Genomic DNA, 13372 nt, shown 5'->3' on the forward strand with positions numbered 1-13372 from the left:
GATAAATAGCTGTCACATTCTAGATACCAGTTCCAATATTTGGGGCGTGTAATGAATTYTTCCTCTTTAATTCTCAATCTTGTTTTCTAGATAGAGAACTATCTTGTTTTCTATCCTCTAACAACCCTGTGTATAGTCTCACCATATTTCTTCCCTTAGCAATTCTTCCTTTAATTTCTCTTTTCCCACCTCCACACACATTGGACATGTATCAATTAAAATATTAAATATTAATTTAAACAAATCTTAATCCCAAATGAACAAGCACAGATCTGAATTCCAGATCAAGTCTTTGGGAGCATTGATACAATAGGAAATTAAGGGGTCTCTTGCAACCTGTGTTGTTCTGATATGTCACTTAAGTAGACCTTGATGCAGTTGACTTGAGAGCAAAATTCTATCATTTTGAGGTGGTATCTGCCTGCAGAATAAGATTTGCTAGGCCTGATGTCCCTCGCCTGTAGCACTGCAGTCCCTGAGTGCAGGTTCACATCAGAGATGTTAATTGTCTCCAAACATCAGGCGAGTAATCTGCATTTTGAAGAGTCTCTAAATGGGCATTTGCATAATTTATGTTTTACAAAGTCCACTGATGCCTATTTGCATAATAGGCCACAGCAGTGCYGAAAGATCCATTGCAGCACGTGTTGTCAGCTCTCATGAACTTCCAGCAGGTTTTCTCCCTATTCTAGAGTTCTTATGACAGAAAGAAACTGGCAATAAGTGATAAATCTCCGAGAGCAGCCTGAGCACCTGTCAAAGCTGCTTTGGCTGCTGGGAAGCATGCGCATCAAGCTGTATATCCCCTCACCTAACGAAGTGCTCTGCACGCATCGGCTGCTTCGCTGCATCCCAACAAGCAGAGATGCTCGTTTGTGGATTTATTCTACTTAGAGCCTTTGCTGACCCCGGTGGGACAGTTCATTTGATTTCCTGATTTCAAGTCTCCTGCTGCTCTCCGCTCGCTTGCAGCAAAGACCCCGCTGCTTCCACGCTGTCAAACTTCTTCCTGCTTTAAAAAAAATAATAGACTTTCTACCCAGCACCCTTGGCCCTGGGCAGGATCCATTGGAGAGATGCTGCAGGTGCGGGGAGAAGGGCTTCGAGTCCCATGCTGCTTTTTCTCCCAGTCCCAGCTGTGTGGTYGTGCCTGAGCACACCAGCACAGAGAGAAGCCGGCCCTCGAGTCTCGATGCAATATTCATCGCTCTCCAAAGGGCCTTTTCATCACTCTCAAATCAAGTTAATACCTCAAGGGGTGGCTATCGGATGTGAGGTTTCCCAGCCAAAAATGATTTTTCCAAATGGCTCCATGGAAGAAGTGAGMGGTCTCTGCTTTGTCACTGCTGGCAAATGTGAAGTTTAGCGATGCTGTTGCTCAAAAAAAGAGGAAAGGTTTATAGCCCTTAGGCTCTTGTGCACCACAACTGAATTCTGACCTTTGTTTTTGGGTGTGTATCCTTCATGAAAACTGCAAGGACTGATTCCTCCACCCCAGACAGAGTATAGGGAGTGTGATCGTTGCTTGTTCTGGCCATGTGTTTCCTTCCCTTCATTTGCTGCACAGCCTGAACACTGACTGAGCAGTYTTCTCTATATGGTAATAGCTTGTGCTTGATTTCGTAAGATATTTTATTAAAAAGTGTGTTTTTACCCTCGGTTGTGTATCTCCCTTACATTCATGTTGATTTGAGTATTCTTCATCCTGCTAAACGTGATAAGGGTTGCTCAGTTTTGCTGCACACTATTAATAAGATAATGCTGTTAAGCCTTTTGGATTTGTTTGCATGTGACATGTTCTTCTTGCTACAGATATTCAGTAGAGTGATGACTCTAATCATCCTCTCTGTCAATAACTGTCAGCTGTGATAGAGCTGGGGTTCTGGCTGGCTGGATAAACCAAGCAATGTGAAATAGAGGATGTGCAGGCTGCATATTTGCCAGGCTACAGCAGGAGAGAGGATCATTCAATTTTCACACCAGAGCTGAAGGAGGTCTAGTGCTTTGATGTTTTCTTCTCCCTGCTCTCAATATTAAGTCAAAACTGAATGACACGGGATAAAATCTTGCTATAATTTCCTTTGGTTTTGGTCCTGGCTGAAATGATATACTGGAAGGATTCAATAGAAAATGTTTCCTGCTGATTTATCTAAAGGGCAGAACTATCTTTTGATATCATAGCTAATCTTTTCATCGCCCCTGTTGAAAGAAATCACATGTTATGTGGATTGATATGACTTCAATGTTTATTAAACATCAGTTACAATTATTTGTATCATATGTATCATATTAGAACCTATTGAAGAGATTTTTAATGTAGTTTTATTTGGGCTAAAGAAATAGCAGAAGTGCAGGAAACATTTTAAGTTCACCTTGCTGCCATTGTTAGTGTGAAGGAAGTCAAGGGTCTGGTGACTTCAGAATTTTGCAGCAGGAATCATGCCGGTGTCTTGGGCAGCAACGGGAATGATCAGGAAGACTTGACTGGCTTTTAAAGAACAGGGATGATAACAACGTGCTTGCAGGATGGAAAGAGCCTTTCAGATGTTTTTAGAAAGAATTCTCATTGTTTTTCTGTGTCTGTGCTGGAAGCTGATGTCTTGTGGTTACTGTATTCAGGGTTTTAGTCAGGCTGCCTGAAAAGTTTGTCTGGAGTCTGCCCCACTGTTCCGCTGTGAGCGGAAAGGGCTCTTCTGCCCTGGGTCTAGGGGGACAGGAGCTCCTTGATGGGCTRCTTTCCACTGGCCATTCCCTTCTGCTAAGACCTGCTTATCCTAAAATCTAAGAGTGTAGCCTTCCAAGCAGGTAGGAGTCTACCTTGTCGGGAGTCTCCTTATAGAGCCAGGAGGGACCTCAGTCAGTGGCACACAGCAATTTTTATTGCCCCTTCTCCTTCTGTTGAGTCCCAGTTGCTTAATTTTGAGTAGCACCATCCTGTGCAAGCTCTGGCCTTGTTCTCAGCTGGTGTAGTCCTGGCACAGAGCTGACCTGGTTCCACCTGAGGAAGAGCTGCAGGAGTTTTAGGAACATTGGTGGTGCAAAAACATTTGATGCAGCTAAATGGTTGCATATAAGCAGCAATGTTTTAGTGGCTCAGTGTTGCTGGTGTTAGGGGTGTAGCAGACTGACATCACACCTGTCAAGCAGTACAGCTCTGCCCTCCTCTCCTGACACAGGAAGGACTTGAAGTTGCTCGTGTGTCCTGAGAGGCTTTTCAGCAGGGAATGAATTCTGCTGCCTTTCAGTTTCCAGCCTCGGGGCTGGGGGGGGGGGGAGGTTCAGGCATATGCTGGGCCTCAAGCAGGTGCAGAATTGCATTTGTTTGGGAGCTGCAGCCTGTGTTGGACTTAAGCGGGTGGAGTTCAAATCCTTGCTGCGAGTTGCGCTTCTGTTAGCGCTGGCGTGACGTCGCATCCTGCTTTTTTTTGCAAAATGGAGCTTTGTTTTTTCAGAGTGAAACTAAAATCCTCTTTACCAACACCAGTTGCAAATGCAGTTAGCAGTTTATAAAGAAGCTGGATATTTCTAAAATGTAAATTCTGAAGCAGAGAGGTGCAGTTTCCCTTAAGGGCAAGAGTGCCAACAGTCTGTGCTCTTTTTTTCTCAAGAAAATAAGGAGTGTCTGAGGGAGAGGACTTGGGATGGCTTTAAATGTTTTTGTACTCTTGTCCAAAATAAGTTTATAGTTTCCCTGTATACAATTTAATTAAGCCTTCGATTTGACCTTTGTATTGAGCAATAAAAGTTAACTGGGAAAAATGTGGGTAGAAAGAGAACACAAACAAAGCCTGCCCGCGTCAGCCGCCGGCAGGGCTGTGCCTCTAACCAAAACTAATGAGATCATCACGACAAAAGCAACTGCCAAAGCATTTTCAATTATTACTAATATTTTTCTTCCTTGTGCCAGTTTATATTTTTCTTAATTACAGCTTTGAGCTGTGGCGTGATATTTAGCAGATGCCTTCGGCGCTTGGCGTGCTGGGCGCCCGTGCGCTCCAGCCTGGTAGGGGCACCTCATCTTTGAAGTCTAGAGCACAGAGTCCTCGTTAGCCATAAAGGTCAGTCCTGCATTCCTCGCGTCCCCCCAAACTCCCATTAAGTTTAATAGGGGTTTGGAGCACGTGGGCCACGCGGTGTCAGGATTGCCCTCGGTCTTGGGGCTATGACCGGTGGCGCACGTACGGAATGGCTCCACTTAACCATTAAACTGCACCGTGCCCCAGTGGCCCAAGGCTCTCAGAGCTCCTCAGCTCCCTCCATCACCACAAAGCTGCAACAAAAGTTCAGCAGATTCCTTGGGAACATTGTGTTTTACAGACACTTGCCTGCTGTGTTTCAGGATATCGTGGCAGCTGTGCAGCCGTATGTACGAGCTCCCTGGCAAACGACACAAGCTTAAACATGCAGCCACAAACATGTGCCTAGGAGTAGAGTCAAAACAGATGTTTCCAGGAAGTGTAAAAGATGTTTGGCCTGTTTTAAGCCTATGCTTTCAGCTCCTCTGCATTTGAATAGGTCCTGTGTTAATGTAAACAAAATGACGAAACGGGTTCTCGCGGGTGACTGCCGGATTCAGGGGATGACTGCTGAGTAACGTGGGCTTTGTGGGCCTGGGYTACCTCCTCTCAAGGGACGGGTGGATGGCTCGGTGTGACAGTACCATTGCAGGGCCCAAGGTTGTTATGCCTGAGGCTTTACAATTTAGCCTCAGGAGATGCTGGTTTATGTAAGCGGGGCTTTCAGCACCTGACATCTCAAATGGTCTTGCTGTTGCTGCTGCCTCCTCTTTGTTGTATTCCTTGTTGCAGCTGGCTTTATTTAAAGCAGTGTTTCCTAAAAGTAATGTTATTTCAAGTGCAGATTGGCTGTGCTTCTGCCCCTGAAGAATTTACGTTCAAAATTCACAGAGTGTGCAAGAAGTCAAGTAGTTCTCTTGCTGTCTTAGAGAGGAACAAGATCACACATAGTTTCTTAGGCCATTAGAAACCTGTCCYGGGCTATGGCTGCCCTCCCAAGGCCAGCTTGTCTTTTAGTCTCAAATTTATTGAAAAGACAGGGGAGAAGATCGTGACTGATCACTGAATTGGGGTCCAAAATAGAGCAAGTCAAACCCCATAATCTTGTCCTGCAACTCTTTGGGAGAGGCTGTCCTAAACCTAATGCAACCCTGTGATTGCCTGAGGAACATCAATGATTTTGTTGTTGTCTTTTCTGGTTGAAGGTTCTTGCAGGCTAAGCTGAAGTTCTTTACAGGGGAAGAGGATTATATAGAAATAACTGTATTTTCAGGCTGAAAAAGAAAGGGGCAGAATATCACATACGTGGGAGGCTATAGAGATGTTAATATCTCCCTCCTTCTGAGAACTCCAAACAGGATATATTAAACTTGTCTTTTTTTCTGACTAAAAAAGGTTGGCTAGTGGGCAAAACAGACACCGCAGCTTGGGAATCGCGTCACGCATTCCCCACACGTTGGGAGCTCTCGCRCTCCCGTGCCCAGCGCTCCTGTTTGCCTTGGCCTGCTGCAGCTCTACCCAGCAGTAACTAGCACGGGGCTCGGCGTCAGCATAGCACGTTGTTTGGGAGTTGTTGGGATGTGTGCGGCGACAGCGTTGTTGTGCAGTTTCAGAGCTCCTTCCTTTGACTATGTAGAAGTAATTTCACCTTTTGCTACCAGAGGTGATAAAAAGCTAATAATAACTGTGGCATCTACTGTAATTTAAGAGGCTGTTCTACCGAGTTGCACCTTGCCATAATTTCCTCACAAGGCTGGGAGCCAAAGCTGTGATTGAAGTGACACTTATCAAGCGCCTGAGCTACAATGTGGAGAGYGAATGCGGGTACCGATCAATGCACTTTAGTCCTGCCTTGCCTGGYGCTCATTACAACCATGATGAGGCATTCAAGACCAAGACATTAATTTACCTGTGTAGTTGCTGACATTTTGTCATTTCAAAGTGCARTGTTTGTGCGAAAAGGTTAGGGAGAAATGGGCAGCTTCACATAATCCATGTGRGAAAGCAGAAATAAATGGTCCCTCCAAAGAGTGGCATGTTAGAAGTTCTCCCTAGAAGCTCATAGTGGGAAGCCCTTGGAAACTTGTTCAGAATTTCTCCTGTGGTGTGAGTTTGTCCATGACTTCAGTGTCCTAACTCCATGAGAAACTAACAATTTAGAAATTAAGACATATAGGACTAGTCTGGCCCATCTCCCTCTTTGGTTTTTATTCAAACTGGAATTGTGCCCTTGCCCAGCGTGATGATCCATGGCTGCTCAGCAGTGGCTCCCTGTCTGGGAGCCCTGTGTTTGCACAGAGCAAGGGGCAGGGGAAGGGCAGAACTGGGCCGGTGTTTTGTGTCAAGCAAATTAGCTTGTTCTTCCCYGGGGAGCCCATAGGAGCCTGCAACAGCTGTTTAAGTAGACCTTGCTGATTACGCTCATTAGAGAGYAACAACATGCACATACACCAGCAAATAATTCAATCTTTGTTCATCCCAGCCAGTACCAGGGCAGCAAACTGTGAAACACTGAGGCTAGGGAGGAGGATCTAACAGCTGGGGTGCCAATATAACTTGAGGGGGTGCCAGATAACCTGACACTGACCTAAACAAGTGATAGTCCCAAGGGTTTTCCCCTGTATTGTTATTAGCTAAGCCTCAGGTGTGCTTTAATGCCTGACTCACCAAAAGTGTTTGAAAGGCTTGCTCAGCCCTAGAGACGAGGTTTCCTGTCCCTAAATTAGATGGCAGTGACAGGTTTGACTCTCCCTCTTGCCCCAGCTCATCCTGCTGAAGGATGGTATTGATCCCGAGGAGTATTTACGAGAGCTCGTGCCATGCGAGCGGTGCGCATTGCTGTGCAGCCATCTGCGGTTACATCTCGAGGGGAAGAGAGGCCTGAATGCACTCTGCACCAAGGTCAAGTCATTTTCGTGATGAGCTTTATTTATATTGTCAACAYGTGAATTTAGCAGCAGTTAATGGGGTGAACGTCCTCCAACCAACCCAAGTGGCAGCCAGCCCGGGGYACGCAGCTCTGCAAGGCCCTCAGCAAGGGACCCCCAAGCTGTACCCAGCACCTTAAATCCTATGCCTAGCTATGCAGTAGTTCAGCATCTTTCCAGAAAAGATAGAATAGTGTGCTGAAATAACGAATATTTCACACTAGGTAGTAAATGGTGTAAAATAAGCGTCCAGAGGGTGTTATACATCAGCCTAAGGTCATTGAAGTCTTCTCCCTTTCTGCAAAGAAGAGGAGGGATGATGACAATGAAGTTTCTAACAGTAGAGAAAGCTTTTAATTGAGACCTATAAAGCCTCGATGCCTAAAAGTTAAATACTAGAACAGATGAAAGTATTGGGGTTTGTTGGTTTTTAGGAAATGGTGATTTGGGGGCTCAATTCATGGGGGTTGAACAACTGTGTCTGCCTTGTTGAGACTACAGTTTTCCTTCTGTACTAGTTTTCACACCAACACATTTTTTAGCACACTCACTACTCTGGCGTTTGAATGTCAGTAGTAGGCTGAACATAATCATCCCTGACTCAGGGGAGAAGWTTTAAGAGGAAAAACTCATTTAGCTCTGTCAGCCAAAACGCTGGAGTGAGTAAGCAACTGGAACTCTGAGCCAGCCCAAAGAAAACATGAAATTGTGATGCTTAAAAAAAAAAAAAATGGGATTGGAAAAAAATGGATTAAGAATGATCTTCTTATTTCTAAGAAAAAAAGGTTTTGTAATAAATTATACATTTTGTACAGTTAGATCACAGATTTTCTAGATTTTGTAATGAATTATCCATTTTGCACAATTAGATCACAGATTTTCTAATCTGTGGCCATGAATAGCATCTGAATATACTCTGCTTTAAAGACAGTGAGGAAATTCAAATTTTAGTCCTTCCCCTGGAAASGATAAAGGCAGACTTTTCTAATGTATTATTTAACGCCTGTTATGGAGTGCATTAAGCAGTCATGGAGAGCAAAGCTTTTAAAAACCAACAGCCTCTCTGGTAGCATTAAATATTACCTTAGATTTTTGGTGAGGTCAATATTAAGAAAATAAATGAATTAATACATTTCAGGCTGCCCAATTTATGGAGGCCAATCAAGTTACAGTGCTGGACATGGCCAAGTGAAAGAAGGGAATAGATTTACCTGAGTGAGGTCTTAATTTAATCAGCTGCCCCAGAGAGCTGAAGTCAGCAGGCTGGCATGATATAAGAGGCAGCAGAGAAATAGTCCCTTTCCCGCAGTGGAAAAAGGGAATGACAGTGATGGAAAGGAGGCTCGGCAGTGTCACAACGCACCTAWTTCCATGATTTATTCTTAATTTGCATTAATGACAGTGTGAAGGTTGTCCATTTTTCTTTAGGTGTCCTCAGAATGYTGATACCTTCTGTGTTTGCAGTGTGCGCTTCCCGCACGCCTTTCTGCTAGCGCCGCCGCAGCGGGCGAGGAGCGATGTCGGCGTCCTGCCGGGGGGAATTCTGACGGCAGCAGCAGGCCAGGCCTTGCCCTGTGTCCCTTCCCCATAGAGGCATCCTTGAATCTGTTCAAACAATCATGAGTTCTTCAGGGACGGTTATTAAGATTAAAAAAAAATAAAAAATAAAAAAAACCACAAATCCATTGCATCTCTTTTGCAGTTTGTAGCGCCAAAGAACAATGTGTATTTTTGCAATACAATAGCTCATTTTGATTATCGAGCAAGTTTATTGATGGTTGTTCAGAAGTACTGACATGCAGACAATGAACTCAGATTGCATTTACATTTCTGGAATACTTTCCGTCTTTCACTTTCTRCCAGGAACTTGCTTCTATGATTCAGAGGTTTTATTTTAAGATTGGGCAGTTGTTTAATCTGCATCACAAATCTGTGCTTTTTGCTTTCTGTGCGAATGTTCATTGCATYCATTAATACCACAAAAATCCTTTAAGCTTGGACCAGAATAATTACTGCTAATTTATAATTTCTTCTAGGTAGGCATTTGCTTTTACCACACTTGGGTATTTTATAGATTAACTGTAAAATTACCATCCCATCATCAAAGGAAATAATGATTTTTCCCCCAGTGCTTGTGAAAGGGAGCAGGGGCAGTATGATCTCAGTAACACATGCATAAAGCGTAGGAAAAGTGAAGATAACTGGAGACCTCTRTCAGTCGTTATCTCATTTTAAAAATCCACATTTTCATTTTCTCCAAGGAAGATTTTCTTACCTTCTTATATAAAGGATTTTTAAAGAAGTCCCAACTTGACTTTCTAGGGACAATACTGCCCTGTATCATTCTTTCCTACTTGAAAAACAAAACAGGAAAGTCCTTGTTCTTACTAGGAAAACCAGTTACTCCAAATGTGAAGCACTTTCTCTTTGTCAACACTCTTCTTGCCCGTCTAGATGAACAGGGTSTAGGAGACACCTCTTTGTTTGCTTGTGCTAGCAATCTGTCTTGCCACGTTATCCAAGGTCGTGTGTTGCTTGAAAGCAAAGGACAGCAATGGAGCAGAAGGAAGGCAATTCCCAGGAGAAGGCAGCAGCTCACGAACCCCTCTGCTGTTTCCCTAGGGCATGATACAAAAAGTCATTCCTCTCCCTGGGATTGACCTGGCCCATTCCAGGTGAACAGAGGTCGTTGGCGGCAGAGCAAGCCCGGTCTGCGGCCAGGCTGTGTCTACGTGCGCAAGCAGAGCGGAGCTGCTGGGCTAAACTTGTGCTTGGCACAACTCAGGCCCCTCGCGCTCCCTGTGAGCTTCAGTTGTTCCAGCTCGTGCAGGATGTTCTCCAGCAACAGGCAGAATTCAAAGGCACAACTTTAGAGCTGCGCGATTAATCTCACATTTACTTTCCTGTTTTCAGATGGACTCAAGAAAACCCATGCAGAAAACAGGAACGAGCCCAAGCCAACTGTGAAAAAGACTGACACCAGCACCACCACTGCAGGCACCGTCAAGTCCTCTTCCAAACACACTGTCCCCAGCAAGGGGAGCCGCCCAGGCCCGGCCACCCTGCTCTGCGTCCTGGCGGCTCTGGCCACCCTGTGGCGTGGGCCACTGTAGCCACGCAGCCGCGGTGCCCATGTTTCTGTTCACTGTCGTTTATACCCGCAGCCTTACCCACCCGAAAGCAAAGTTCAGTGCTCGTGTGGCCTGTTAGAAGCCTCCTCGTGCGGTGCCTGAAGAGAGGCTGCCACGAGCCCGCCTGAGGCACCAAGGGAGAGGCCACAAAGCGCTGAGTGGCTTCAGTGCTTGGGTAGAAGTAACTGGGAACCCAGAAATTGTAAGCGTGTGTGTTACCATTTTTCTCGGTTCTGTTCACTGGATAATCTGACTCGTTGGTTGTGTTGTTTTTATTTTTCTCTAATTAAATGCGTGGCTGGCCTTCCATTCAAGGCAATACACACACTGTTTCTCTAGTGAACAGCGAATAACCCACGTCTCCAGTAGCAAACAGTGCTGAAGTTGGGTACTCTGTACCAGCCTGAGGAAAGTCCGAAGCGGTTGAGAAGGTCAGAGCATGTTTGAAGCTTCTTTTCACTCTGTTTAGCTTGTAGAAAACAACATAAAAGCATATGGTGTGTCTAATGTATCGTTATAGTTGCCTTAACCATAGAAAAAAATAGAAATACTTGGTTTGCTGAGAGTGAGTTTCCCTGCTGCCCAAACTGCTATTACCGTGTGCTTAAGCAGATGCTTGAGGTTTATTGGATGAATGTCCAGCAGTTGGAAACATAAACAGAATAATGTTTTATCTGGTGGAATGCAATTCTGTGTGGAGGGGGRAAAAAAAAGGATAATTAGCTCAAACCTACTTTGCCTATTGGATGTTAAAGAGAAACTGCCTTCAGTTTTCCACGTAGATCCCACAGATGGAAGTTATCAGGAATTCCTGTTTATTCCAAATTAGATTTTGTGTATTGTAAATCTCTGAATTGAATCCATTTCAGAAACTGTATATTATTTAATTACATTTAATGTTTAACATTTTGTATATCATGATAGGTATAAAGGTAAAACAGTCTGGAATCTAGAGCGTTCTCTATTCTGTCTCATTTTGATTTCTGTCCTAGAAATTATCAAAATGTGCATTTTATTACAAGGCTCTTTTTTTAAAATTGGTGTTACAGTGATGCATTTTAACATTTAACTTCTAATGGGCTAAGACCTGATGTGTGTTTTCCAACAACTATGTTTACAGTGCCATTGAATATATATACACACAAATATAGCTGTATGAATACAGTGATTAATATGATAAATATGAGAAATATTAGAATTGCTATATTTACTACATTTCATAACTATTACAACAGCTTAATGGCCACTTTCATGTTGTAGACTTTTTATTCTGTACAGTTTTATAAGATTTAATGTAAAACGTTTGCCTTYGGTTTTGTTTTGTAAAACATCTCTTTTGATTCTTAAAGTTATGCGTCTGCTGACATAACTCAAACAAAAACCCTTGTATCTCATTAATCACATTCAGGCATTTWATCAGCAACTTGGATTGTAGAAGACAACCTCCCTCAAAGAAGGTGCCATGTGCTGGTATTACTGGATGTCACCATATAAAGGGACAATAATACACAGCAGGAGCATAAAATAAGCGGGCAAGGTCTTATTCATGTGTTTTTAGATAGTACTAGTGAACATATTTAATTGTAATTGTTGAGATGGAGTTTGATTTTTTTTTTTTTTCTTTTTTTAATTGGGCTTTTAGATTGTATTTGCAGCCATCAAGGTACAGGTAAAAGCACTGAAACATCCAGCTGCAAAGGGAGTGTCTCCAAAATGAAAATTGCTAAGTTTTACAAAACAGATTAAAGAAAGTTAATGTTGAAACATGCAGTAAAGTCAGTAAAATGGAAAAAGGATCCGTATGCTAACATAAAACGTTCTGTATTTTACAGAATGGCTAAAGTGCGAATATCACTTAGTGCTACTTTCACGTAGTGTTAGTGAAAGCGAAGCTCCAGCCTGGGCCTGCAGGCCTGAGCTCTTAAGCAACCCAGTTTAACTCAGCAGCTTCAAAGTTTTTCTCACCTGCAGGGACTGAAATCAAACACCCRGAGCTTAGGGGTCTTTTTGATGCCTTTTCTGCAACAGGTTTTGTGCTCTGAGCTCAGGTCCATAGATCTGGTTGTTCAGTATGCAGCTGTAGCCAAGGAAGCTCTAAGAACCTTGCGCTGAGAATGTATTATTCACCTAGGGGATTGTTTTTGTTGTTTTTTTAACTAGATCTTCATAATCTTGGTAAACAATAACMTCAGAGAGGTTAAGCATGGGAATTTTGAGTTTGGATTGCAAATACCTATATGCTGTAGCATTTATCTCTGGTGCTAAATAGGCCAACCCTTTTAAAGCTGTTGTAACTAACCTAACATAATACTGCCCACGCAGTGGGGTGGCAGATTCATCAACTCATCTCACTGGATTCAATCAATATTTTAATCGACACAGATTGTTATGAAACAGGAAGAGGCTCTGGGGGACTCGACAGCTGTTTGTACCTTTGACACTAACACGGCCTTCCGCCCCGCAAGGGGAGTACTGCTCAGGCCAGCTTGACACGTGTGCATGCTGCGCTTCAGAAATGGTGCAGCTTGCAAGGGCAGTGTAGGATATTTTATTTAATGGTTTATATGTTTTTTTTCTAGGATTGACTATATTTGCATACTAAAAACTATATTTTTTCCATCAAACGGCTTTATACCAGCAAAGGCAAATCAACTGACTCTGTCAGGTAGAGGAACTGTTTGTTTTCAGATGGACAAAATGCTTATTTTACAAAAATCTCAYTTCAGTATCAAGGATGTTGTAATTCTCAGTAATTGCAAAAGTCTCAAAATACTTTTTAACTTGTTTACGTAAACTCAATGTAAAATAACCTATCAGTCTAAGAGCATTGCTATAGCGTTGCCTAACAGCTATGAATWGTATTTAGCGACTGCTTTTTGGGTGTTTGTTTTGCTGTGACTTTCCTTTCATGTTTGCTGTGGCAGCAGTTGTGAACGCCCGCGTTGGAGAGTAACTGCTGCCCTACACTTGTGAGTAAAATCAGTCCACGATTTTCTGTTRGTCACGATGCTGGTGTCTCACTAAATGGAATGAAATTCATGTGTGGGGACAGTCATTTTGTGCTGCTTTACTGCTGCTGGGGACCCACATTCTGCTAAACCAGTTGAGAGGTTCACGTGTCATTAAACCCCTCCCTGGCAAGGAAGGGATCAGGGAGGAAAGCGAACGTGGCTGGACAGCAGCTTTACTGGCACTTGTTCTGCATTGCACTTTCTTTGCAGCGTCGTTCTTCTAAAGAAGCTCAGCTCTAATTTTCACCCTTACCTATTTTTCTAGCTTGCTTCTTCCTCACGCAGTG

General features: G+C 43.5%; 1 protein-coding gene across 3 annotated transcripts in view; it reads left to right on the forward strand.

Annotated features, from left to right (window-relative positions):
* The window catches only part of LOC112946783 (glypican-5-like), a 373787-nt gene that overhangs the window by 245651 nt on the left and 114764 nt on the right, over window positions 1-13372 (forward strand). For 2 of the 3 annotated variants that reach the window (XM_026038723.1, XM_026038724.1), the window contains exon 9: window positions 9857-11054. The exons of the other annotated variant lie outside the window; for it this stretch is intronic. In XM_026038723.1, coding sequence (XP_025894508.1) covers window positions 9857-10056 — 200 coding nt within the window. In that variant the 3' untranslated portion in view covers window positions 10057-11054. Of the gene's footprint in view, window positions 1-9856; window positions 11055-13372 lie in introns of those variants that run through there. 3 annotated transcript variants of the gene reach the window in all.

Source organism: Nothoprocta perdicaria, unplaced genomic scaffold, assembly GCF_003342845.1.
Source record: "Nothoprocta perdicaria isolate Ctin4 unplaced genomic scaffold, notPer1 scaffold_217, whole genome shotgun sequence".
NCBI lineage: Eukaryota > Metazoa > Chordata > Aves > Tinamiformes > Tinamidae > Nothoprocta > Nothoprocta perdicaria.